This window comes from Lepidochelys kempii, chromosome 8, assembly GCF_965140285.1.
Source record: "Lepidochelys kempii isolate rLepKem1 chromosome 8, rLepKem1.hap1, whole genome shotgun sequence".
Lineage (NCBI taxonomy): Eukaryota > Metazoa > Chordata > Testudines > Cheloniidae > Lepidochelys > Lepidochelys kempii.
In genome coordinates, this window is record NC_136387.1 from 74,520,763 (window position 1) to 74,547,495 (window position 26,733).

Here is a 26,733-nt window from a genome sequence, read left to right on the forward strand (position 1 = left end):
TTTTTTCTCATTTTACCGGACAAAAGCATAGATATTGGAAAAGCCAACAGGTGTATTGTTTCCTCTTTCTGTTCTTCAGTTCTTTCTAGAAACTATTTTCCCCTTTCTTATCTTTCAGTGTGATAAATATAAGACTGGAGTTATTGATGGATCAGTCTGTAGTAGTCTTTGCGCTAAAGAAACTCTGTATTTTGGAAAATGTTTGTCAACGAAACCCAATAACCAGGTATGACTTTATTTATATGAGCTAATCATATGATTCTTTATCTAAATCAGGTTTGGGGGTTGTTTTTTGTAGAATATTAAACAGGTCTTATGTAAAATGAGTTACAGTTAAATTTTACTTATTTAAGTTTTGCTCACTGAGATATTCAAGGGATGAGAATTTTAAACAAGGGATCTTGTTGGCACAGCACTTATAATCCCATTCTAAAAGTGAGAAATCTGAGCTGTCAACCAGTATAGAACACTATCTTAGAAACAGCAGACAACAATTCAGAATAATGTTTGATTCTATTTTACAAGGATGATACTTGTCTGAATTTTGTATTTAATTCACATTTCTGTTTCCATGAAATAGGATGTTCGCCACTCAATCATTTTTAACTCTAGGCATTTTAAATCCAATATGCTCGGTTCAGCAAATCTGTGATAAATTGGGTAGTGGGGGAAATGAGGACAGTGATTTAGATAAACACTACAGTCCAATAAATGTATAGATTTGGTATTTCTTAGTGTATTTGATGATTCGGCATATCATATTATGCAGATGTATATGCATGCTTTAAGTAATACTGTGTAACTCTCTACTTCTCTAATTTTACAAATGCCACTTTTAAAATGCTGAAACTTTAAATGTACAGTAAACCTATACTTGATATGGACCCTGCACTAGAGCAGCTATGAAATCCCATTTCATAATCCCAACTATCCTATTTCATAGTCCCAACTATACATATCAAATGATAGGGTCTAAATTAGCTGTTACCACTCAAAAAAGAGATCTTGGAGACCTTGTGGATAGTTCTCTGAAAATATCCACTCAATATGTAGCGGCAGTAAAAAAAAGTGAACAGAATGCTGGAAATAATTAAGAAAGGGATAGATAATAGGACAGAAAATATCATGTTGCCTCTATATAAATCTGTGGTATGCCCACATCTTGAATACTGTGTGCAGATGTGGTCGACCCATCTCAAAAAAGATATATTGGAATTGGAAAAGGTTCAGAAAAGGGCAACAAAAATGATTAGGGGTATGGAATGGCCTCTGTATGAGGAGAGATTAATAAGACTGGGACTTTTCAGCTTGGAAAAGAGATGGCTAAGGGGAGATATGATTGAGGTCTATAAAATCATGACTGGTGTAGAGAAAGTAGATAGGGAAGTGTTTTGTTTACTACTTCTCATAACACAAGAACTAGGGGTCACCAAATGAAATTAATAGGCAGCAGGTTTAAAACAAATAAAAGGAAGTACTTCTTCACAGAATGCACAGTCAACCTGTGGAACTCCTTGCCAGAGGATGTTGTGAAGGCCAAGACCATAACAAGGTTCAAAAAAGAACTAGATAAATTCATGGAGGATAGGTCCATCAATGGCTATTGGGCAGGAATGGTGTCCCTAACCTCTGTTTGCCAGAAGCTGGGGATGAGTGACAGGGGATGGATCACTTGATTACCTGTTTTGTTCATTCCCTCTGGGGCACCTGGCACTGGCCACTGTCGGAAGACAGGATACTGGGCTAGATGGACCTTTGGTCCGACCCAGTAGGGCCATTCTTATGTTCATTACACGGTCACTTCCAAAAGTGCCAACACGCCAGATCCATTAAAGGTTTTGACAGTGTGCCTGTGTTCCGGTACAGTGTGCTTCCTCTCTCTCATCTTGCCCCACCAAACCAAAATAAATGCCTCTTATCAGCTTTAATGGAGAAGGTGCTGATGCCATTGTATAAAGCACACTTTTCATGGAGCATGGGCCTGTTGCTCTTTAAAATCGTATTTGGATGCAGTGGTCTCTCTTAAATATGTTTTAAAGTGGCACAGTGTACAGGGAGTTGCCACTACCAGTCTGAATGCTGGTTCCTTGCAGTTTCAATGAGCAAACCCAGCATTCTGACTCAGGACAGTAGAAGACAGGAGAGCTTTTGAAGAAAATTTTATGCAACTATCTCATTGTCTTTTTTCTTCATAGAGATATTTAGGAATCTGGGGTAATCTACAAGGTGTTATAAAATGCCAGATGGAAGAAATTATTCATCTTGATCTTGGAACTGAACCAGAACCAAGAAAAGAAATAGTTCTATTTGATAAACCAACTAGAGGAACTACTGTTCAGAAATTCAAAGAAATGGTATATGGTCTTTTAAAAGTAAGTATATGTCAAAGAAGAGAAAATGAGCATAAATGCTGATTCTCACCACATTTATTTATTTATTTTATTTTTTGCCTGATTCTCTTTTGTCTGTTTGTTTGTTTTCAGCAGGAAGAGTACACAAATTAAATGTAAAGTCAAAACCTACTAAGCTACAATTCCAGTTAGGTTAGGGATGACCTTTTATTTTAGCCTTGAGAACAATTTTCATATTTGTTCACTTTAAGAACCTACTGTGATTGTGGAAAAACTCAGTTATGTTATAGGCTACAGTGGTTGCTGGTGAGTAGATCATATGAGCATGAAAAATTTCTGACCCAGAGTTACATGTTAGAGACAATCATGAGTAATTTAAAAGAAAAACAAAAATAGAGGGGTTGGGGTGGCATGATAGTTATTGGAATGGAAGCCAGCATGCAACTTTTACATGTTTAAGGCTTCAGCCTGTTTTTGGCCCTTAAAATCTTAAACTACTGTTTGGAACTGTGTTGTAGCCTGGTCCCATGACATGGTTGTATTTATAATGCTAGTGGTGTCCCGAAGGCCCTATTCATACTGGGATTGAATCCTCTAGAACTCTGCTAGCATCAGTTTTGCTAACAATTGTGACCAGAGAAATAGGTATCTCTTCCTCTGCATTTTTTTTCTGCACCATACTAAAAACTATTCCTATCCTATTAAGTAGTCTGCAGCTGAGTTTTCCCAATATAGAAGTATTGATATAAGGATATGTTTACACTGAGGGTTTTCTGAACTTCTCCCTCCATTACTCTAATACAGACTAACATGGCTGCTTCTCTGAAACCTGTCATTATGTCTATCAGTAACTATCATTATGTAACTCCAGTAGTAATAGCAACTGTGGCAGTGTGAGTTTAAAAACCAAACAGAAAATCTGATAACTGATCTACAGGTGTCACTTACCCCTGCTCAGAGCAGGTCTATGCAACATGATGGTAAGAATGTTGGTGACGGGTTTACACTAGTGGTTTCCCCTATAATTAACATTGGTGGAGCTGTAAAGATGCTAGAGTAATTGCAGGACAATATCAGAAAATGTTCTGTGTAGATAAGGCTTTGAAAAAATGTCCTGTCTATACTGGTCATAGATGTGTGTAGCACAGTTCTGATTCCAGAAGAGACAGGACTTCCCTATTCAAAAGCGCAGCAGTCGTGCTGGTTTGTTAAACCAGTGAAATGAAAGTTATTATAGTAAGTGACAGAAGACAGAACTAAGTATGAAAATACATTTATTAGTATAGGAGTAGTACTAAGATATTAAAAACATATTTATGACTAGCTAGAAATTACTGTATTCCTTGTTGTAATCTCTTGTCACTATTGCAAGACTCAAGCTTTAATCAGCTGAATCATAGTAAAACAAGCTCTGTTTATTATGAAATGTTGTTTGAACACAAAACTTTTGTAGCAAAAGAACCACAAAATGTTTGTATTACAAGTAGGGTTGTCAAACGATTAAAAAATAATCATGATTAATCGCACTGTTAAACAGTAATAGAATACCATTTATTTAAATATCTTTGGACGTTCTCTACATTTTCAAATATAGTGATTTCAATTACAACACAGAATACAAAGTGTACAGTGCTTACTTTATATTTATTTTTGATTTCAAATATTTTCACTGTAAAAACCAAAAGAAATGGTATATTAAAATTCACCTGATATAAGTATTGTAGAGCAATCTCTATATAATGAAAGTAGAACTTACAAATGGAGAATTATGTATAAAAAATTACTGTATTCAAAAATAAAACAATCTAAAAAAACTTTAGAATCTACAAGTCCACTCAGTCCTACTTCAGCCAATTGCTCAGACAACAAAGTTTGGTTACAACTTGCAGGAGATAATGCTGCCCACATCTTATTTACAATGTCACCTGAAAGTGAGAACAGGCGTTTGCATGGCAGTGTTGTAGCCGGCATCGCAAGATATTTACGTGCCAGATGCGCTAAAGATTCATATGTCCCTTCATGCTTCAGCCACCATTCCAGAAGACATGCGTCCATGCTGAAGACAGGTTCTGCTCAATAATGTTCCAAAGCGGAGCGACCAATGCATGTTCATTTTCATCATCTGAGTCAGATGCCACCAGCAGAAGATTGATTTTCTTTTTTGGGTGGTTCAGGTTCGGTAGTTTCTGCATTGGAGTGTTGCTCTTTTTTAGACCTCTGAAAGCATGCTGCACACTTCAAAATCTGGAGAGGGGTGGAAGGCACTTCAGATTTTTAAACCTTGGGTCTAGTGCTGTATATTTCCTTAGAAATCTCACATTGGTATCTTCTTTGTGTTTTGTCAAATCTACTGTGAAAGTGTTCTTAAAATGAACATGTGCTGGGTCATCATTAGAGACTGCTATAACATGAAATATATGGCAGAATATGGGTAAAACAGAACAGGAGACATACAGTTCTCCCCCAAGCAATTCAGTCACAAATTTAATTAGTGCATTTTTTTTTTTTTTTAAATGAGCATCATCGGCATGGAAGCATGTCCTCTGGAATGGTGGCCGAAGCGTGACGGGACATATGAATGTTTAGCATATCTGGCACTGTAAAGGTTCGGACTCAGCCTGTGGTGCCTCCTGCTGGTAGTCGTCGGGAATTAGCTCACCAGCTGTCAGAGCGCCCTCTGCAGGCCGGTGATCCGCCTTCCCGCCGGCCCCCATGTCCCTCCCAGGACCCAGTGCCCTTTTCTCTGGGGTACCGCCACACTCTCAGGTTCTGGGTCTCCCCACCCAGGGGAACCCCCAACCTCTAACCTCACCTCGCCTCAGTCTGGGCTACTGCTAGTCCCCACTTAACCCCTGTTCTCTGGGGCCGACTGCAGTGTAAGCACTACTTATCATAGGCAAGGGGGGTTTAGATCTGCTGCCTCTGCCTACCCATGGGCTGCCCCTGTGCAACCCTACACCTATTCGGCCTGTAGTCAGGCCTGCAGCCTGAGGCTTTCCAGGCCAGAGCTCCCAGCTCTTCTGGCCCTTCCCCAGCCCTGCTCCAATCTGGGTGTCTGCTCGGCACCTTGCAGCCAGGCCCTTCTCCCTCTACAGGTAGAGGGAGACTGACTAGGCTCCTGGCTCACAGCCTCTTCTAGGGGCCAGCTGGACCTGATTGAGCTGGCCACAGCTGCAGCTGCTCCCTTAATCAGCCTGGGCTTTTCCCCACAGCCCCAGCCCTCCCAGGGCTGGCCTCAGCCTTGTCAGGGCCGGAGCGGGTAACCACCCCACTACAGGCACATAAATATCTTGCAAATGCTGGCTACAAATGTGCCATGCAAACACCTGTTTTCACTTTCAGGTGATGTAAATAAGAAGCCATCAGCAGTATCTCCCATAAATGTAAACAAACTTATTTGTCTTAGCAATTGGCTGAACAAGAAGTAGGACTGAGTGGACTTGTAAAACTTTAGAGCTTACATTGTTTTGTTTTTGAGTCCAGTTATGTAACCAAAAAAAATCCACATTTGTAAGTTACACTTTCACAATACAGAGATTGCACTACAGTACTTGTATGAGGTGAATTGAAAGATAGTATTTCTTTTATCATTTTTACAATGTAAATATTTGTAATAAAAGATAATATAAAGTAAGCACCTTACGTTTTGTTTTCTGTGTTGTAATAGAAATCAATATGTTTAAAAATGTAGAAAAACATCCAAAATATTTAATAAATTTCAATTGGTATTCTATTGTTTAACAGTGGAATTAATGGCAATTTTTTTTAGTTAATTGAGTGAATTAACTGTGATTAATCGACAGCTCTAATTACAAGATACCTAACATAATTCATTAAAGACTCTTACTGAGGACAAGGTGCGAAGTTTTAGGACTTAGGAAAGGAAGAAAACACATACTTTCAGTGCACCATAGACATGAAAGGACCACTCAGTATAGTCCCAAAAAGCACTGTGTATGTATCGTGTAGTGAAACCAGAAAAACCAGAGCATGACCATAGACACTGCTGTAGGTTCCACATGCAGCTGAGTAGAATGGTAAAATATTTCACCGAATATAAAAACACAGGACACATAACCAGTTTAATAGATTTTAGAAAAAAAAAAAGTATAAGGAATTAAATATATATATTTGTTTTTTCTAGAGAAAGGTGGGTGAACAGGGAAATCTTTCTGAACTGGTTAATCTCATCCTGTCAGTTGCTGATGGAAACAAAGATGGTCGAGTTTCCTTACCAGAAGCAAAGTCGGCATGGGCTCTTCTGCAGCTAAATGAGTTTCTACTTATGGTGATCCTCCAGGATAAAGAACACACCCCAAAATTGATGGGGTTTTGTGGCGATCTCTATGTGATGGAAAGAGTTGAATATACCTCTCTCTATGGAATAAGCCTTCCATGGATCTTAGAACTTTTCATTCCCTCTAGTTTCAGAAGAAGCATGGACCAGTGGTTTACTCCATCATGGCCTAGAAAGGCAAAAATTGCTATAGGGCTTTTAGAATTTGTGGAAGACATTTTTCATGGACCTTATGGGAATTTTCTTATGTGTGATACCAGTGCCAAAAACTTGGGTTATAATGATAAATATGACTTGAAAATGGTGGACATGAGAAAAATTGTGCCAGAAATTAATTTGAAGGAATTAATTAAAGATCGTCACTGTGAGTCTGACTTGGACTGTGTTTATGGTACAGACTGTAGAACTCTATGCGACCAAAGTAAAATGAAATGTACCACAGAAATAATTCAGCCCAACTTGGCAAAAGTATGCCAGTTACTAAAAGACTATCTGCTTTGCGGTGCTCCATCAGAAATACGTGAAGAGTTAGAGAAACAACTGTATTCTTGTATTGCCCTTAAAGTCACAGCAAACCAGATGGAAATGGAACATTCTTTAATACTAAACAACTTAAAAACTTTATTGTGGAAGAAAATATCCCATACAAATGATTCTTAGTATCTTTAACCACAGAAGAAAACATTGTTGCCACTATAGGAGATTTACCACTTTTTATCAAAAGCATCTTTGGCATTTTTAAAATATTTCTTCTTAGCTCAGAATTCATTAACTTTCCTAACTCTAACTCCAGCAAACACGAGTATTACAGTGCTTCTCAGAGAGAGAATGTGCCACTTAATGAATTGTCTGGCAGAAGTTACAAGAGCCTTGTGGTTAGAATGCTCTATCATGGAAATAAAAAACCATGTGCTTGCCCTCTCCTTGCACTTTGGCAGAAGACCCTAAATTGGGGTCTCCTGCTGTCAATATTCACTGTGCTACCATATTGACTAATTTTAACTTTTTTTTTTAATGCTGTGACTAGCATCATTCATTTGTAAATATCCACTGAGAATTATTTTTTTCCAAGTAGTGTTACAAATGCTAGCCAAAAGACCCACCACTATTAGAAATAATGTGCTTGAGTCCAAGAGACTCTTTTGAATGAAGTGAACATTTTGAGGATGAAGTTTACTAATAACTTAGCATGGCAGAATTTGCACAATGGAAAATTTTTAAATTGCTAAACTCAGTGTGACAATTAAAATTTATTCCAGAAAACGGGGTATTTTAGTATGAGAGATTTTTAGTTAGATTTTGTTTGTATACACTTTTTTACCTCATACTTACATATATATTGAATGTTACTACATTAGCTGAAAGTTCTTAATTAAACGTCCTGGTACAACATGCCATGTTGGAAGCTAAGATTTTAAAATATGTATTATATATTTAAAAAGTCGCATATACTAGAGCAACAATATACCATTACACAATGGGGAAATAGAGAAGCTACGAAGCCTGAGTTTTGAAATGTCAGTAAGATATAAGGAAAGTTAAGCAGTAGCCAGTTTTGAAGCCAGGGATTTTGTGGACTAGGTGATTCTAAAAAGGTCAGGAGTTAAAGAACTTGAATAGTTTTGGTAGCTGCAGTGTGGTAGCCTTTATAATGGAGATCCTCATAGTAAAGGTTTAGAGTCCTTAGTTTGACTTAAGTATCTAAAACTACATTTCTAACACTGATCTAGTCTAAAAGTTTGATTTTGTAGCTAAGGCTGTGTGGCAAGATCAGCCTTGCATTTACTCTTTCCTGGTTTACTTTAAGAAATGTCTAAATTAGAGCTAGGCCTAAGCCACAGGATCGAATCTAGAGCCTGATCTGGATTTCCCTAAACTTTGGAGGTGTTCATATATGGAGTTTTTTGTTTCTATTTGGGCCCATCTTTACCCTAAGCATTAAATCAATAATTAGTTTATTATTGGAAATATTCTCCTTAGCATGTTCTTGTTTAAATTTTTACAGGGTGCTAGGTTTATTCTCTGCACCTCTGAAGCAATGAGTGAATACTAGACTTGGATCATGAGGGAAATAACTTGAAATCTCATCTTAACTCCCATTTGTCCACATTCCACACAGTTCTTGACTTTGCTCAGGAGTGGCTCGAGTCACAAATGAGACTTTGCAAATCTGTGTGTAAAGCACTTGTGAACACTGCTTGGTATTCATCCATTACTAACCCTTTGTACGCACTTAATTCACTTCTAACTTTTGTTCAAGGGAGATGAGGAAAAAACCTTTTATTTAAAAAGTGTTATTTAAAGTGTGTTAATTCTTTTACTGCTTTGCAGGTCTTTTGTGTTAAACACGCTTCTTAAATTATTATTAGTATCTGGATTCAACAAAATCCTTGTTCACGAAGGCATATAACAAACATACTTAGAGAAGGTAAAATCATCCATTGTCCTTCCGTGTATGCTGTCCGAAGTATTTAATTCTCTTGTTGTAGGTGTAATTTTGCTTTTTTGTAAATATTCAGTTGTTTGACTCTTGCACAGTATCTACCATTCTGCTGTCTCCTTAAAATTGACTATCTGCCTTCCAAGAGGAGGCATTAATATATCTACAACTAATAAAGAAACCAAACATTAAGTATATCATTTTCTTACCAGATAATCTGAATGTGAATCCTATTATGCATTGAAACTATTGAACAAAATAGTGTGGATATTTTAAATGTTTTTTGGATAACTGGAAACTTGTCGACAATGCAATTTATTGTACATTTTGATCGTTACTGCACCAGGAGCTTTCATTTAGAGTTTTGTTTACAATAAATCAAAGGAATCCTTTCCCTCTTTTACAGCAGTATTTATTCATAAATTAACACTGGGTGTTTGAAAAACTCTTAAAAGGAAAGCTTATCTTAAAATAACTTCAGATGTCCAGCTTCAATTTGATTCTTAATTTAAATTATAGAAAAGGAGCAAGTCATGTAACTGAACCCCAGTGAAACGTTTAGATTGAATACATAAATCATATCTTGTTTGTCCATTGTCATTGGCAGAGAGTCAAATTAATGGGTGTTTTATTCTTAATGTAATCAAGGGATGACTAATTCAATTGAATTATTTAAAGTGTTTCAAGGGACTTGAGCTCTTAACTCAAATGTTTTGAAAATGCAAGCACTGTAGTAATCTATACTGATCATTTGTAAGATCAAGTATAAATTCCTATTGTGCCAACTAAATATTACAAAAAGCATCTGAAGCATTAGGTTATGGACTCTCTTCAAGGTAATTAAGCAAGTGCAATCAGTGGGACTAATGTGCCTAAAATTAGCATGTGCTTAAGTACTATTACAAATTCACTTTTCATTTTAAAAAAATGCTGTCTGAAACAGACTACTGGCAGATTAGTTTAGTCAACAACCGTGGGCACCTTTTTCCCACTTAGTCTTTCACTGGAAATAGTGTAAATTGGTAACAAATGAGAATGGAAAGCATTGCTGGATGCTTTTAACCCCTGCCCTTAGTTGGGGTAGCCAGTGGAATTGAGTTGCCTGCCAGCAGGCCCTAATGTGTTACTCAGTTGTAGAATCATGCTCCAGAGCTTTTGTTTAAAAAGTTCCAACTCTCATGATTGTGTAACAAAACCCAGCTTCCGTGTAAACCAGTGTAGCATCAGCGTAGCTAGCTCTAATCAAACTACCTGAGACCCCAAAAATCTGATACTAAAACCAAAAATATGGGGACCATGTAAATGAACTTAATACCAGGTGCTATATTAGTGATAGTCACATTTAATTATCACTAAAGCTGCTGACAAATTTAGGTTGAGCTTCTGCAGAGTACAGGACTTGTGCATCAGATTGGAAATTTATCCCAAAAGTCTCATTAAGACGAGCAGTTACAGGGCAAACCATTAATATTTTTTTCCCCTACAGGGAATAGTTCTGAGATGCTATAGCTTCTCTTGTGTGATATACACATTCACTATAAAACCCTAGACTGCTAGCGGAGGGAATGGTGGCACCTAGTGGTAATGAAACTTTGTTTCAATAGTAGAGTTAGAGGGAGGTTCTTATTTTGAGTGGGTTTACAAAAACTACAGCAGTGCAAACACTTAAATCATGACATTTTACACCCCCTTCCCACTGCAGGTGGCCATAATATTAGAACTGTAATTTAACTAGTACCTTTCCTTTAGCAAGGTACAAGAGCAGTTCTTCACATGTGTGTACAGAGGAATTTCCAGGTAACCTTGCAAGTTTTGAAATAACAGATTAGATTACATAATTTGTCAATTCAGTAGTTTGTTTAAAAACAGACTACACCAGTTCCATTACTTCTCGCCCCACACCCAACAGAGCCTCTAAAACTTTTTTTTCCCCTTTGCAGTAAATTCAATTAACAATTGGATTCTTCCTTAATGAGCTCATTACTGCTTAATTTTAATTGGAAGACAATCCTGTTCAATAGTTTCCTAATTCCACTAACAGTATGAAAAGTTAAAAGGCAAGAACAGATTAATGTAAGCAAGGTTTTAAAACATGGAATTAGCCTGTAGTAAGAATGCGATTGGCAGTACTAGTTTTTGGTTTTATTTAGTGTTCATCTTTCCTTCAATAGCAATTGCTCCAAATGAAACTGGATATTCCAAAGAACACTAGAGATTAAAATCAACATTGGTAGGATAATTCATAACTCAAGGTATCCCACTGTTTCAATTATCTAGTTTTCATGTAGATTTTTTTTTTAAAAAATTATTCAATGCATCTTCTCATTGCACAGCAATAATGGTATCACTTTGTTGCTAATGAACTGGAAGAACTCTGCAAGAAAGCTCATACGCTAGCATTGCCACCAATATTCTTTTACATTTTCTTGATACTGAGTGGGCTACCAAATCCACTGAACACTACATTTTTGTCCTTGAGCAAGATTACACTTGCCCAAGGACAAAACTGATGGTGGGATGTGCCAGCTAGGAGTCTCTGCAAGGGTTCTGTGTGCATCAAACAAACTCCTCCAGGCGAGTGGTTTCCAACCCCCTCTGCCAGGAGCAACTTCCAAACCAACTGCTGGGCAGGTGTGATGCTTTGGCCCCTTCAGACTGCAACTCCAGAGCCTCCCTGAACTGGGCAGATATTGCAGAGCTGTTGCTAAAGGAGCTGTCCCACCACCTCCTCCCAGCCAGGTGTGGCCCCAAGAGGAGGAGGAGAAGGGCTTTCATGCCCTGGGAGAGTGTCTCACAGCACTAAGCAGAGTACAGCAGGTTCTTAAAGGACCAGACCACAGCCTCGCTGGGGCAACAAAGAGGAGACAGAGGCACGGTTTCTGACTTGCGCAGCCATATGTGTGCAGTTAATAGTGGCAATCAGTGTCTCTTGTAAAGTATACATTCTCAGTTAGGAGGAATGGATAATCATGTACATACATAAACCCATTTAATTAACACTAATTTTCTTTTGGCTGTTATCTAGACTCACCAACGCCTATGACTTGTTAGCAAACTGTATTTAAAAAAATCTCATCTTACTTTCCATTTCCAATGCATAAAGCTAAAACTTCAGTAGAACTAGACAAAGATAGTGTACTGAGAAATAGAGCCAGTGCCAAAAATTCACAGGGTGAGGAAGTCAATAGGTGACAAAATGAAACTTTACAACATTATCCAGTGATCTGTGAAATACAGTAAGTTGGATCCTTAGACATACTAAGTTACCTTGAAGACAGCCATCATGGTTCTAATGCTGTAGAATATTTTGTAAGCCTCTTTTTCAGACAGTTTGTTTGGACTTTCATTTAGATAAAGCATCTTTAGATCAAATGTCAATAAGCCAATGCTACACAGTTGCTGGTTCAATAAGTTTATTGTACTCATCAAAGTCTTCATAGAAAATTGTGGAAGATATCTTAGCTATCAGCTGTACGTTCCTGGGCCCGAAGGAAGCTAGCCTTCTTCTGAGCAACACGATCTTTCTTCTGGGCAAGGGACAACTTAGGACGGTTCCATCTGCAATGCAAACACGGTATAAATACACATGGCAGTAATAGTAAATCTAAGTGCCAGAACACCAGAACTTACATGACCATAAGGAATGAGTGTGAGATTTATATTATTATGCCTAGGAAATAGTGTTTCAGAGAGTACTTTCTATAGCACTCTTTTAGTGGTTGAGGCAATGGATTAGTTGGTATATCACAACAAGGTTTGGTCACATTATGGAAGTGCACCACGTTTTTCACTATAGTATCCAGTTTACAACCAAGGGAAATAATTCTAAGGTGTGTGGCGGCAGCACTGTCCAACAGGTGACTAGCCTAGATGGACCACCAGTCTGATGCAGTATACCAGTTATGTTCCTAGATCAGCGGTTCTCAAACTGTGGGTCAGGATCCCTAATGGGGTCACCAGGGCCAGCCTTAGACTTGCTGGGACCCAGGGCTGAAGCTGAAGTCTGAGCTCCACCCCCACCCAGGGCAATGGGGCTTGGGCAGTGGCCACCTCTTCCCCCCACCCAGGGTAGCAGGGCTCATGCTCCAGCCCCCACTCAGGGCAGCAGGGCTCAGGCTCCAGCCCTCCCCCAGGGTCATGTAGTAACTTTGTTGTCAGAAGGTGGTCACGGTGCAAAGAAGTTTGAGAACCCCTGTCCTAGATCATTTCTGAAACATCCAGTTTTAACACTAAACAGGGACTGGAGGAATTAATTAACATTAATGCCACAGCTCCAGAAATTTGCTTTGTAACAGGCATATCTAACTCAAAGAAGGAAAAAATTTTACCTCTTCTTTTTGACTTCTCTCTTGGGTTTCTTTTCATGGACTGGATTCTCCCGTATACCAGCATGGGCTTTTTTATACATTTCTTCCATCTGCAAGAAATACAATGTAGTCCATAGTCATGAATGTTAGAACTTCACTCAATGCATACAAGTTGGGAGCTATCCCACTGCCAAGAACATACCAGTGAGTAGAGAAGGAATACTGACTGACATCAAATGTGATCTCTCAACATCTGTAACAGTCCTACAGAGAGGGCTAAACCAGACTGGGAACAGAACACAGCCTCCTAAGGTGCTAAGTCTTCTTCCCAGAAAGAGTAACTTAGAAGTAACTTAAGACAGAGCAAGGCTATGTCTACACTGCGTACCTTACAGCAGCACAGCAATGTTGTAAGGTGCGCTGTGTGATCGCTCTTTGTTCTCCCCTGACAAATAAAAACCACATCTAACAAGGGGCAGCAGCTTCGTCGCCGGAATGTGGCTCCCACTGACGAAGTGCTGCCCACCCCGGCACTTTTCGTTGCTAAAACTTGTCATTCGGGAGTCATTTTTCACATCCCTGAGCAACAAAAGTGCCAATGTAGACAAAGCCTAAGATTCAGTTCAAAGGAGTGCCTTAGAAAGACAATAAGCCTGCAACACCCACAGGAATTGTGCACAGACATGCACTACAGATTTCACACTAGAAACTTTCTTCTGCAACCTATCTTAAGTTCTAGAAATGCTGCTGACATCAAATGCCACCCTTTAACCAGAAGTGCACTCTTGTGCGCTGGAGATAGGACTTTAGCACAAAAAAAAGTCATCCTTCAGCTAAGAGCATGGTTAGCTTTGGAATCCCAAGAAACCTTCTCTTTACAGGGAAGAGTCTCATTGGTCTCTATCTATGGTGCTTAGATGGTCCCACCAGTTACTATAGCATAGTATGAGCACCTCACAAGCTCACAAAACCTGTGGCAGGCAGCGAATAGAGGCAAAGAGAGACTAAGTTAGTTGGCCAAGGTCACAAGAAGTCTATAGCGGAACAGAGATTTGCACCAGAGTTTCATGAAACCCAGGACAAGCATCCTAAACACTAGATCACCCTTTCTCTGAAGTCTATCCATGTTATGTGCATCGCTTTTGCAAAATGTCTCCTTCCTCAACCTAAATTAAGAACTAGCTCAGGAAGTTCTCTAAATGAAACCGGAATGTTTAGTATGCCCCAGGCAAAGGAGGAAAACTCAAGTCATGCCAGTTTCTCCAAAAGACTGTATGTGTCTGAGGGAACATTTAGTCAGGTTTTGGTTCAAGCTAGTGATTTACAACAATGGCCATGTGTGAATGAAGTAATCTGAACTAAAAAACATGCACTTTTTCACAATAGTGGTAGTGTTTTGTACAGCTGTGGCTCAATAAAGATAGAAATTTTATTTTTAATGCAAGGGTGAGAGAATGGCAGAGTCTGGGTCCCTAATTCTTAAGCCATGCAACTGATGAATTTATCAGTTAGGTGTTGGGTGATCCCATCAGAAATCACTTAGTTGTGGGAGATAAGGGAAACAGACAATAGCTGCACTAAAGCCCATCTCTAAACAGAGAACCTCCACCTTAGCAAATTTGGAAATACAAATTCCTAGTTCTTAAATAGCACTTTTCAGTGGCAGATTTCAAAGTGCTTTAAAAAGGAGGTTAACATCTTTATCCCTATTCTATAGATGGGCTAACTGAGGCACAGAACAGTAGTGATTTGCTCAAGACTACACAGCATACCAGTGGTACAGGCAGGAATAGAACCCAGGGCCACAACTTCCCATAAAGTGCTCTATACACTAGACTAAGCCACTACTAAGGAACAATTCTGACTGCTTTAGGTAAGTTTTCTTGTCTAATTTAGAGGTTCTCTTTAAACATGGAATGCATCTAAACCACATCTCAGAGACATTTCCCCTCCCTTCATGACTACAGTATATTCCTGGCAACTGCACACATGGAAGAGTACCATTAGTAGTCTTTAATGCAGATTAGTGCCAGTGTAGACAGTGCTATGTTGGCGGGAAAGCATCTCCCACTGGCACAGCTACCACCCTCGTTGGGGGTGGTTTAATTATACCAGCAGAAGAGCTCTCTCCTGCCAGCACAGAGTGGCCATACAGGGGACCGTACAGCGGCACAGGTCCAGCTATGTAGACACAGCCAAAGTTATTTCAGTAAAAATTTGTCTGTTGGTCAGCCCTGAAAGGATTTTGAAAGCTTACAGCTCTTTAGCCTATCTAGTGTATGGGCAATAAGAAAGAGTTCTTACTGTAAGAAGAAGACTTGACTACAGAATTCATGGCAATATAAACTGCTTCAGAGAATATAGAAGTTAAGATTATAAATGCCAAAGTTTCACTGTAATTTTCATGGAATTTCTTAAATATTTAGTACACTAAAATTTAGTTGGAGTTATTTTAAGACAAGACATTAAGACAAAATGATTTACAAGAAACCAAAATAATACCTAAAAATTAACAAGGGGCTATATATAGTGTTCTCACATTGTACTGCTATTTAATCAGCTTTTTCAAGTGATACAAACAGAAGGTTCTCAGAGAATCAGGAGTGACAGGGAAACAAGTAAAAAACGTAACAGTAGGACAGGCAAGAAACCATTGGCAACGAAGAGTTAGTTGGAGGAAGGGTAACAAATTATTCTGGTAGAACACAGTGTCATGGAAAGGAGTAGATAGTTCCTTGGTCTGATATTTGTCAAGCAACACATTTAACAAGCTGTTAAGCTTTTTGATAGCAGGTCACACCTTTAGCATCTTTTTGGTGGATGAAGCATGTAGTATGACAAGAGAGGTCATATATTTGGCCTTCATTACCAGCTGTTGGTTCAGGGAACGTGTCCAACTTTTAAGAATCATATCGCTAGGTTTGCAGAGGCCTGGCATTGGAAGTACCACTCTGGTCTGATAACATGCTATCTATATGGCCCACTTTATTATTTTACAAAGTATTTGCATTACTAGCATAAGTTTTAAACAAGACATTATCTTTTAGTGCCACTACTAATATGCAATTAATTTACAGACAAACAATGTCTTACCATGTCAGGTGTTACATTGTTCTTTATATACTGGGAGAACTGTTTTTTGTAAGCATCTTCATCCTCCTCCATCAGGTAACGCATGTAACCTGCAACATTCTGACCCATGATGTGTGTGCGATGAACCTCTGCATTGAATTCTTTGCTTTCCGAGTCATAACCAGGGAAACGTTTGGTACTATGAAACACGAGTTATAGGTTAGTGGTTAGAATCTTATATCACCTAATCCAAGTTGGTTTAAGAAGTTCTTTAAGATTCAGAGACTGCATTCTACAAGTCTCAAGTGACTGATACAATATAGCTCCTTGACAGGTAGCTGGAAAGCATGACCAACGAAAAAGAATTTAAACCAGCTGACAGATTATGCTTTCTCTAAGCAAAGTTAAGAAATCAACTTGACATCCTCAGCTGCCATCAGTCCCGTCTTGAAACAATGACATACGTCATACACAGACCGAGGACCAACTACAGACTGCTCAGTCACTGGGGTATCATCATATAGCAGCCGAGTTAGAGCAGACAGAAGGCTGACAGCCTAAAAAAGAAAGCAGCAACACTGAACTTTCCCCTTTTCCATTAACTTATCCCAGCGACTGTTTGCAGACTATTTTTCACACCTGCATTCATAGAAGCAAACAAACAAACATCAGAATTAGGTAATGCAGACGACAACCTTGAGTCATGATCGTTCACTGATTTTAGCTTAAAGCAGAGGTTGCCAGGACTTCTACACAGAAACGTGTGCCACCACTGTAGACAGATTTTAGATTCTGGCCCAAGTTTCCACTAATAGTTGTATAGAGGGCCTAAGGCCAATGATCATTTTGAACCTGGTGTACATAGTTTCTCAAAATAAAAAGTCCAACAATAGGAGTTAAGACAGATTTAAAAAGAATTACACATTACTACAAATTGTTTCTATGGCACTATGAACAGTAGGAAGTGTTTATTCTGTTTAACTGCAGTCACTAGATACTCAAAGTAGAAGGTAATTATATTGCTGTATTTTAGTAACCTCTAAATAAGCATTAATCTTTCTCCCTTAACTTCAAGAGTCCTTTGAAGGAATGTCAATAACATCTACTGAAACAAGTAAATACAACTTGGATTAAACCTAGTTACCACATTAACAGGGTCACTCCACACTGAATTGAACTAACCTAAGGTGAAGTTAAAATATCACTACAATGCATACAAAGATGTGAAGTCTCCCTTTTGACCAATTTATCTGAGATTAAGTTACCTATGAGGGATGGACAGGCCACCATCCACTGCGCCCTTTAGCGCACCGAAGACTTTGTTTCCAGTGGTAGTTCTGGCAAGACCTGCATCCAGGTAGCATGTAAAAGCACCAGGCTGTCCATCCACACTTTCCACATTATATTCATCACCAGTTACTTCAACTTGGCCTTCATAAATCTTATCAAGGCCAAATTTGTTCAAAAGCTGTAACAGGAACAGTACAGTGTAAGTATGTCTTCCTCCAGAGTTCTCTCCACATTTAGGTTCTTTGATTTAAGAGCCAAAAGGAAGTGTTTTCATGTTGCAAGACAATCTTAATAAAACTTGGTTCTGTATTTGTGGCAGTACCCAGGTATTCTACACTGGTGCTCTCTCAGTAATAGTGCATACTAATCTCATCTTCAGAAGGTTTTAACAGCAACCACTAAATAAATCTGTGCATACTTTAGCCCACCGATGTTTATCAGACAGTCACATTGGGGCAAACAAATCAATCTACAAATTCAGGGTTTTTTAAAATAAATATTTAGAACACAATTCCAAATAATTCAGTGGTACATACATAAGTGGAACCCTCTGTTTTGTAAGACAGACTCCTTTATTTTCTGCCCATCTACTGAAGTAAGCCCTTTGACATTTAGATATAAGTTTAGTGGGTACATACCCTGCGAGCCAGCAGCAGGCCCGTACAATAGGCTGCAGCATAATTGGTCAAACCCACTTTCACACCATACTTTGGCAGCTCATGAGAGTAGGCAGCACAGACTATCATGTCGCCTTCGATCCTGGCATATGCAATCTGACAACAAAATAAACGTTAGTGTTCTCACACTGGTTATAATATTGTGGGCTCAATCTGCCTCCCGTCTGCATGTGGAAATCCTACTAAAGTCAATGGGAGTACTGCAAGACCTCCACATGCAGGTTTGGAATACACAAGTTTAGATCTAAATTCTTCATCTTTCCTCATTTAAAACATGATGATGAAAGGTTTGAAAATAAACCACAAAATTTAAAAAATTTAAAAAAAAGTAGAGTTGAAGTACAGCTGTGTGATAATGCAGCCTCAATACTGCTTCTTCTGTTGCATCAGAGCTAAACTGACAAATAGAAACAGGCACTTCTATCTGAGCCTCGCCCCCTACCATTACAATAGTTAAGATGACAACAACAGTTATTTTCTTAGTTTCCCCTTTGTGTATTTGACAGCAATTACATCTAGTCAACTTCACCGTTCATCTGCATTCAGATATTTCCCCTAGTTGTGTGGTACTTTCAGACAGCAAGAGGAAGGAAAGTGTTTTTAAAAACTTGAAGAGGACTAAGGGGTATGGGCAGCATTTGTAGACAGTCTACTTTTTATTGCAGTTATCTGTTGTCCTGGTTTCTACAAACTTGGACTGTGATATAGTCTTCATTAAGGACTATAAAAACAACCTATATGAAGTTTCCAAGTTTAAAGTGTCCTTTTGCACAGACAAGGAAAGTCTATTCACACAGAATTCAAAAGGTGTCACAGAATCAGAGAATATCAGGGTTGGAAGGGACCTCAGGAGGTCATTTAGTCCAACCCCCTGCTCAAGGCAGGACCAATCCCCAACTAAAATCCTATGATTCAGGATTTTATGGACAAGCTGTTAAAAGCACATTTGCTTCTGGAGCCAACAGAATCTTTGGGGGTGAGGAGACCCCACAACAGTGAAGGAGTAGAATCTAGCTGTCAAAACCACATGGTCAGTCTTGCTTCTTTCTGCCTATGGAAGTTGGGGATAGCTCACAGTGCACCTCATTCTGAACTGAAAACTAGCACTCAAAATTAAGAAAACTTCTTCATTTCTGATTCAGCAGTGAGGGTTTGATCTGCCTCTGAGTGTCGATGCAGTTACGTGAGTTCAACTGTATTTGTACCATGAGAGCTTATTCCCCATCTGGGAATAAGCACATTTATACCTGTATAACTGCATCCATGATATAACTGCAATGCTTTATCTAGAATGAAAAAAATCACACTCCTAACACACATTGCTATACCACTACAAAAACTGTGGTTAGACCAGGCCTTAGAACGCAGAGTTGCTTTTTTCCCTCCTTAGTGTAAAGATAAAAAAGACAGTGCTTTGGTATAGCCAAGTAAGCAAAGAAATCCTTACCTGGCAGATAATATCTCTGTTGGTAATGCGTACTATCATCCTGTATTTAGGGGTGTTATACTTGTTTTTATCTTGAATCACCAAACGCTTACGGGCATAATAATCAGTCTTTCCCTCTGAAAAGACAATAGTTTTAGTGTGGACATGAGAAACAAACAAGGACATACATCAATATAGTTTACTTTGAGCTATGGAAAAATTAACTGTACCTCTCCTTCTCCTGAATTTCACTTGGTACCTCTTGAAGTAGGCCTTATTCTTGACAACTTTCACAAACCCCTTGAACAAAGAAAACATAATTACAACTGGACATAATTATCACAGCACCAAGAAGTCTAGTGATGGCTATCCTGAATTAAAAAGTGTCTGTGGGGCGGGAGGAGGGGTTGAAAAGCTAGAATATACAGTGTTTTCTTAAACTAAACACATTAAAAAATCAGAAGTTATCCCAAGGGAAAAGAGGAAAGCAACCTTCAAATTCTAACTTAAGGCACATCTTATTGTCTTATTTCATGTGGATTTATGTAGAGAAATACAGCAGAGGCTCATTAGATGTATACATATTCATTAATTAGATACTTCTTAAAAGTATGTTACCCAAATAAACGAATTTAATCAATTACCATGTAATCATAATTACTTTCACAATCAAACATGCTCTGTAACCTTTTGAGCCAGATAATAGTGTCAAAAAGACAATTAGCAGCTTTAATGTCAACATGATAAGAAAACTTCCAACCACTCTCCACTACTTATCACTGACCACACTAAGCTGGCACATTTGCATCAAAGCCCACCTGTGGCAACGAGGGGAAAAGACTACTGGTATGAAACAGGCGCTGCCAAATTTGAAGCCAACAGCCAGTTGCTAGAGAGGGCACAGCGCATTTTCACAGCAACCCAGAGAGACCGAAAAGCAAGTGCTTTGCTTCCCCCCCCCCCCAGCTCATATAAACCAGAAACACCCCGTGACCTGCTCCTCCCCCCACCCCTCCATCTCACTCGCAGCTAGAGGCAGCGCCGAGCACAGCCTGGCCATACGCTAGGCCAGGGCCATGCATGCGCGTCTCCGGCTGCCATGCGGAGCCCCGCAGACATGGCCCGGCGCTCTCCACCGCACAGCGCCGGCCGCACTCGGAGACGCATGGCGGAGACACCCCGCCCGCCGCTCCCTATAGCCCGGAGACCGGCGCGGGCGGAGAAGGGGCGATGACAAGGAACCGAAGCGGGTCTGAGGGGGGCAGGCACGGGCCTGAGGAGCCAGCAGCTGAGGCGCTGTGCGAGGCCCCTGCCAGCGGCTACTGTCCCCGCGGAGCCGCCGGCCCTGTCCCGGCAGCAGCGGGCCCGGGCGGCGGGGGCGGCCATTAGGCCACGCTGGAAGCTGCTGCAGCCGGGCCCGGGCGCCTCCCCAATCAGAGTCCATCGGGCCGGCGGGGACGGCGCTGGAGGCTGCAGCGGCCGCGGGGGCACCAGCCCGTATCCCCCCTACCCGTGCTGGGCCCCTGGTGCGCGGTACTGACCATTGCGCCAGGTTCTGTCCCGTCTCGGCTTAGGCCGGGGGCCGCTCCGCGCAACGTCCACAGCCCGTAGCACTGGGGGAAAAGGCCGTGCCCACTGCGCAGCCGCAGCACCTAGCCTGGCCGACGAGGCGGAGGGAGTCGTCGCCGCGAGAGAGGGCCGCCGTGCACTCCAGGGGCGCGAACGGAAGTTGGCGCCCCCTCCTGGGAAACAGAGAAACCGCACGCCGGAGCCGTGAGTGCCGAGGAAGGTTCCGGCTCCCGGGAATGGCCGCGCCCCACTTGCCAATGGCCTTGCTTAGCTGAACAACTTTATTTGAGCATAAGCTTTCCTGAGCTACAGCTCACTTCGTGGGATGCATTCAGTGGAAAATACAGGGGGGAGCTTTATATACACAGAGAACGTGAAACAATGGGCGTTACCATACACACTGTAACCAGAGTGATCAGGTAAGGTGGGCTATTACCAGCAGGGGGGGAACCTTTTGTAGTGATAATCAAGGTGGGCCATTTCCAGCAGTTGACAAGAATGTGTGAGGAACAGTGGGGGTGGGGGATAAACATGGGGAAATAGTTTTACTTTGTGTAATGACCCGTCCACTCCCAGTCTTTATTCAAGCCTAAGTTAATTGTATCCAGTTTGCAAATTAATTCCAATTCAGCAGTCTCTCCTCGGAGTCTGTTTTTGAAGTTTTTTTGTTGAAGAATTGCCACTTTTAGGTCTGTAATCGAGTGACCAGAGAGATTGAAGTGTTCTCTGACTGGTTTTTGAATGTTATAATTCTTGACGTCTGATTTGTGTCCATTTATTCTTTTACGTAGAGACTGTCCAGTTTGGCCAATGTACATGGCAGAGGGGCATTGCTGGCACATGGTGGCATATATCACATTGGTGGATGTGCAGGTGAACGAGCCTCTGATAGTGTGGCTGATGTGATTAGGCCCTGTGATGGTGTCCCCTGAATAGATATGTGGACACAGTTGGCAACGGGCTTTGTTGCAAGGATAGGTTCCTGGGTTAGTGTTTTTGGTGTGTGGTTGCTGGTGAGTATTTGCTTCAGGCTGAGGGGCTGTCTGTAGGCAAGGACTGGCCTGTCTCCCAAGATCTGTGAGAGTGATGGATCATCCTTCAGGATAGGTTGTAGATCCTTGATGATGTGTTGGAGAGGTTTTAGTTGGGGGCTGAAAGTGATGGCTTAGTGGCCTTCTGTTATTTTCTTTGTTGGGCTTGTCCTGTTGTAGGTGACTTCTGGGTATTCTTCTGGCTCTGTCAATCTGTTTTTTCACTTCAGCAGGTGCGTATTGTAGTTGTAAGAACGGTTGATAGAGATCTTGTAGGTGTTTGTCTCTGTCTGAGGGGTTGGAGCAAATGCGGTTGTATCTTAGAGCTTGGCTGTAGACAATGGATCATGTGGTGTGGTCTGGATGAAAGCCGGAGGCATGTAGGTAAGCATAGCAGTCAGTAGGTTTCCGGTATAGGGTGGTGTTTATGTGACCGTCGTTTATTAGCACCGTAGTGTCCAGGAAGTGGATCTCTTGTGTGGGCTGGTCCAGGCTGAGGTTGAGAGTAGGATGGAAATTGTTGAAATCACGGTGGAATTCCTCAAGGGCTTCTTTTCCATGGGTCTAGATGATGAAGATGTCATCAATATAGCGCAAGTAGAGTAGGAGCATTAGGGGATGAGAGCTGAGGAAGCGTTGTTCTAAGTCAGCCATAAAAATGTTGGCATACTGTGGGGCCATGCGGGTACCCATAGCAGTGCTGCTGATTTGAAGGTATACGTTGTTCCCAAATGTGAAATAGTTGTGGGTGAGGACAAAGTCACAAAGTTCAGCCACCAGGTTTGCCATGACATTGTCGGGGATACTGTTCCTGACGGCTTGTAGTCCATCTTTGTGTGGAATGTTGGTGTAGAGGGCTTCTACATCCATAGGGGCTAGGATGGTGTTTTCAGGAAGATCACCGATGAATTGTAGTTTCCTCAGGAAGTCAGTGGTGTCTCTGGGAGTGCTGGTAGCGTAGGGCCTGAGGAGGGAGTCTATATAGCCAGACAATCCTGCGGTCAGGGTGCCAATGCCTGAGATGATGGGGCGTCTAGGATTTTCAGGTTTATGGATCTTGGGTAGCAGATAGAATACCCCTGGTCGGGGATCTAGGGGTGTGTCTGTACGGATTTGTTCCTGTGCTTTTTCAGGGAGTTTCTTGAGCAGATGGTGTAGTTTCTTTTGGTAACCCTCAGTGGGATCAGAGGGTAATGGCTTGTAGAAAGTGGTGTTGGAGAGCTGCCTAGCAGCCTCTTGTTCATATTCTGACCTATTCATGATGACGACAGCACCTCCTTTGTCAGCCTTTTTGGTTATGATGTCAGAGTTGTTTCTGAGGCTGTGGATGGCACTGTGTTCTGCACGGCTGAAGTTATGGGGCAAGTGATGCTGCTTTTCCACTGTTTCAGCCCGTGCACATCGGTGGAAGCACTCTATGTAGAAGTCCAGTCTGTTGTTTTGACCTTCAGGAGGAGTCCACCCAGAATCCTTCTTTTTGTAGCGTTGGTAGGAAGGTCTCTGTGGGTTAGCATGTTGTTTGTAGGTGTGTTGGAAATATTCCTTGAGTTGGAGACGTCGAAAATAGGATTCTAGGTCACCACAGGACTGTATCATGTTCGTGGGGGTGGAGGAGCAGAAGGAGAGGCCCCAGAGATAGGACAGATTCTTCTGCTGGGCTAAGAGTATAGTTGGATAGATTAACAATATTGCTGGGTGGATTAAGGGAATCACTGTTGTGGCCCCTTGTGGCATGTAGTAGTTTAGATAGTTTAGTGTCCTTTTTCTTTTGTAGAGAAGCAAAGTGTGTGTTGTAAGTAGCTTAAATTAACTTAGGCTTGAATAAAGACTGGGAGTGGATGTGTCATTACACAAAGTAAAACTATTTCCCCATGTTTATTTCCCCCCCTACGGTTCCTCACACATTCTTGTCAACTGCTGGAAATGGCCCACCTTGATTATCTCTACAAAAGCACCCCCCCATCGCTCTCCTGCTGGTAATAGCTCACCTTACCTGATCACTCTTGTTACAGTGTGTATGGTAACGCCCATTGTTTCATGTTCTCTGTGTATATAAAATCTTCCCACTGTATTTCCCACTACATGCATTCGATGAAGTGAGCTGTAGCTAACGAAAGCTTATGCTCAAATAAATTCGTTAGTCTCTAAGGTGCCACAAGTACTCATCTTCTTTTTGCGGATACAGACTAACATGGCTGCTACTTTGAAACCTTGCTTAGCTTGTCTCTCTAGACTTTCCTGCAGAGCTCCGGGTTCCCCATCGAACCCCCCTCGGCTCCCACACATCCGCATCTATTCGTTAATCCACTCAGAGGTCCTCAGGCTCCCGTCTTCCCCAGGCACCGAAGGACACACACAGGGATCCCCTGGCTCCCCACGCTTTCATCTCACCCCTCCCAGAGGTTCTCCAGGCTCCCTCGCCATAACCCAAGCTTCCCCAGAACTCTCCCACCCAGCGGGATTCCCTTGCTCCTGGAATGTCCCAATGCAGCCCTCCCCAGGAATCCCACTCCCCTCCTCCTGGATCACTTAAGCTTTGCTTCCGCTTGAAATTTACTTTCTGTCCACAGTGGCTCTTTTTTTAAGAGCGAAGGCACCCTTCCCTCACAATTGTGCATCTTCTTTGCAGCCACTGGAATGCTTGATTACCTACAGTAAAAACAACAAGGAGTCCGGTGGCACCTTAAAGACTAACAGATTTATTTGAGCATAAGCTTTCGTGGGTAAAAACCTCACTTCTTCAGATGCACGGAGTGAAAATTACAGATGCAGACATAAATATACTGACACATGAAGAGAAGGGAGTTACCTCACAAGTGGAGAACCCAGTGTTGACAGGGCCAATTTGATCAGGGTGGATGTAGTCCACTCCCAACAACAGATGAGGAGGTGTCAATTCCAGGAGAGGCAAAGCTGCTTCTGTAATGAGCCAGCCACTCCCAGTCCCTATTCAAGCCCAAATTAATGGTGGTAAATTTGCAAATGAATTTTAGTTCTGCTGTTTCTCTGTTAAGTCTGTTTCTGACGTTTTTTTGTTCAAATATGGCTACTTTCAAATCTGTTATAGAATGTCTGGGAAGATTGAAGTGTTCTCCCGCTGTCTTTTGTGTGTTGCCATTCCTGATGTCCGATTTGTGTCCATTTATTCTTTTACGTAGGGACTATCCGGTTTGGTCAATGTGCATGGCAGAGGGGCATTGCTGGCACATGATGGCATATATAACATTAGTAGACATGCAGGTGAATGAGCCTCTGATGGTGTGGCTGATGTGGTTGGGTCCTGTGATGGTGTCACTAGAGTAGATATGGGGACAGAGTAGGCAACGAGGTTTGCTACAGGGATTGGTTCCTGGGTTAGTGTTTGTGTGGTGTGGTGTGTAGTTGCTGGTGAATTGACACCTCCTCATCTATTGTTGGGAGTGGACTACATCCACCCTGATCGAATTGGCCCTGTCAACACTGGTTCTCCACTTGTGAGGTAACTCCCTTCTCTTCATGTGTCAGTATATTTATGTCTGCATCTGTAACTTTCACTCCATGCATCTGAAGTGAGGTTTTTACCCACCAAGGTTTATGCTCAAATAAATCTGTTAGTCTCTAAGGTGCCACCAGACTCCTTGTTGTTTTTGTGGATACAGACTAACATGGCTACCCCCTCATACGTACAGTAATAGTCACTGACAAAACCATCCTTAAGGCAGCGTTAAGTTTGTTTTGTGGTACCTTGTCCCCTTCCAGAACCACAAGTGAAGAGTTGAGGTATTTTAAACTTCTGAAAATCAGGAAATACAGACTTAAGGTACATGTCAACGCAGCCTTAAGTCTGCCACTCTTGAGGAGGCAATAGCCAGTGGCAATTATCTGTCTGCACTGCAGCTGTGTTCACTGTGTTAGGTGGCCCCCAGCCCCACTTGGTTGATCTGACCATCACCTTCCCTTCCTCCTCCCCCGCACCCCCGCCCTGCTGTATGTGTGGGGGAAGTAGGGTGAGCAGATGTCCCAATTTTATAGGGACAGTTCCAATATTTGGGCCTTTTTCTTATACAGGAGCCTATTACCCCCAACCCCCATCCCAATTTTTCACACTTGCTATCTGGTCACCCTAGGTGGAAGAGGTGCATCCTTGAGATATGCTTCATTTCAGTGCTGAGTACTGTAGTTTTTTCAATGGTGGAGCACAGGGGTCTTCTTGCCATGGGGATTGCCATCACTGATGGGGGATATGGGTTATGGGACATAGTTTGTGGGTTTAAAGCTCGGTAAGTGAAAGTAT

The 26,733-nt window shown here is 41.3% G+C and overlaps 2 protein-coding genes and 1 non-coding gene across 8 annotated transcripts in view; 1 reads left to right on the top strand and 2 right to left on the bottom strand.

The window, feature by feature from the left end:
* Positions 1–9,480, top strand: part of DIPK1A (divergent protein kinase domain 1A) — a 45,597-nt gene extending 36,117 nt beyond the window's left edge. For all 5 annotated transcript variants that reach the window (XM_073357060.2, XM_073357057.2, XM_073357062.2 and 2 more), the window contains 3 exons: positions 119–226; positions 2,196–2,372; positions 6,496–9,480. In XM_073357060.2, the coding sequence (XP_073213161.1) occupies positions 119–226; positions 2,196–2,372; positions 6,496–7,308 (1,098 nt within the window). In that variant the 3' untranslated portion in view covers positions 7,309–9,480. The remainder of the gene's footprint in view (positions 1–118; positions 227–2,195; positions 2,373–6,495) is intronic.
* Positions 9,481–12,484: 3,004 nt separating this feature from the next.
* RPL5 (ribosomal protein L5) lies at positions 12,485–21,510 on the bottom strand. Of its 2 annotated transcripts, XM_073357065.1 has the most exons (8): positions 21,402–21,510; positions 20,091–20,160; positions 19,882–19,997; positions 18,396–18,530; positions 17,733–17,935; positions 16,489–16,666; positions 13,417–13,505; positions 12,485–12,646 (listed from the first exon to the last, which is right to left on the bottom strand). In XM_073357065.1, the coding sequence occupies exons 1-8, from the start codon at positions 21,402–21,404 to the stop codon at positions 12,547–12,549; spliced, it is 894 nt and encodes a 297-aa protein (XP_073213166.1). In that variant the 5' UTR covers positions 21,405–21,510; the 3' UTR covers positions 12,485–12,546. The 2 variants fall into 2 exon arrangements, with proteins under 2 accessions (XP_073213166.1, XP_073213165.1); XM_073357064.1 differs by lacking the exon at positions 21,402–21,510 and having other exon boundaries at positions 20,091–20,193.
* Positions 16,897–16,992, bottom strand: LOC140916682 (small nucleolar RNA SNORD21). Its single transcript, XR_012160596.1, has one exon. It is a non-coding gene; the product is annotated as a small nucleolar RNA SNORD21 (small nucleolar RNA).
* Positions 21,511–26,733: the final 5,223 nt, after the last annotated feature.

What these genes read in the sequence shown, in the direction of transcription:
- RPL5 (XM_073357064.1), bottom strand. Translation starts at nt 20,178, where the DNA reads ATGTTTTCTTTGTTCAAGGGGTTTGTGAAAGTTGTCAAGAATAAGGCC. An exon ending in GCCTGCTGCTGGCTCGCAGG is followed by an intron (nt 17,936 to 18,395) that starts GTATGTACCCAC and finishes TTCCTGTTACAG; the next exon opens with CTTTTGAACAAATTTGGCCT. An exon ending in GGCCTGTCCATCCCTCATAG is followed by an intron (nt 16,667 to 17,732) that starts GTAACTTAATCT and finishes CGTGTTTCATAG; the next exon opens with TACCAAACGTTTCCCTGGTT.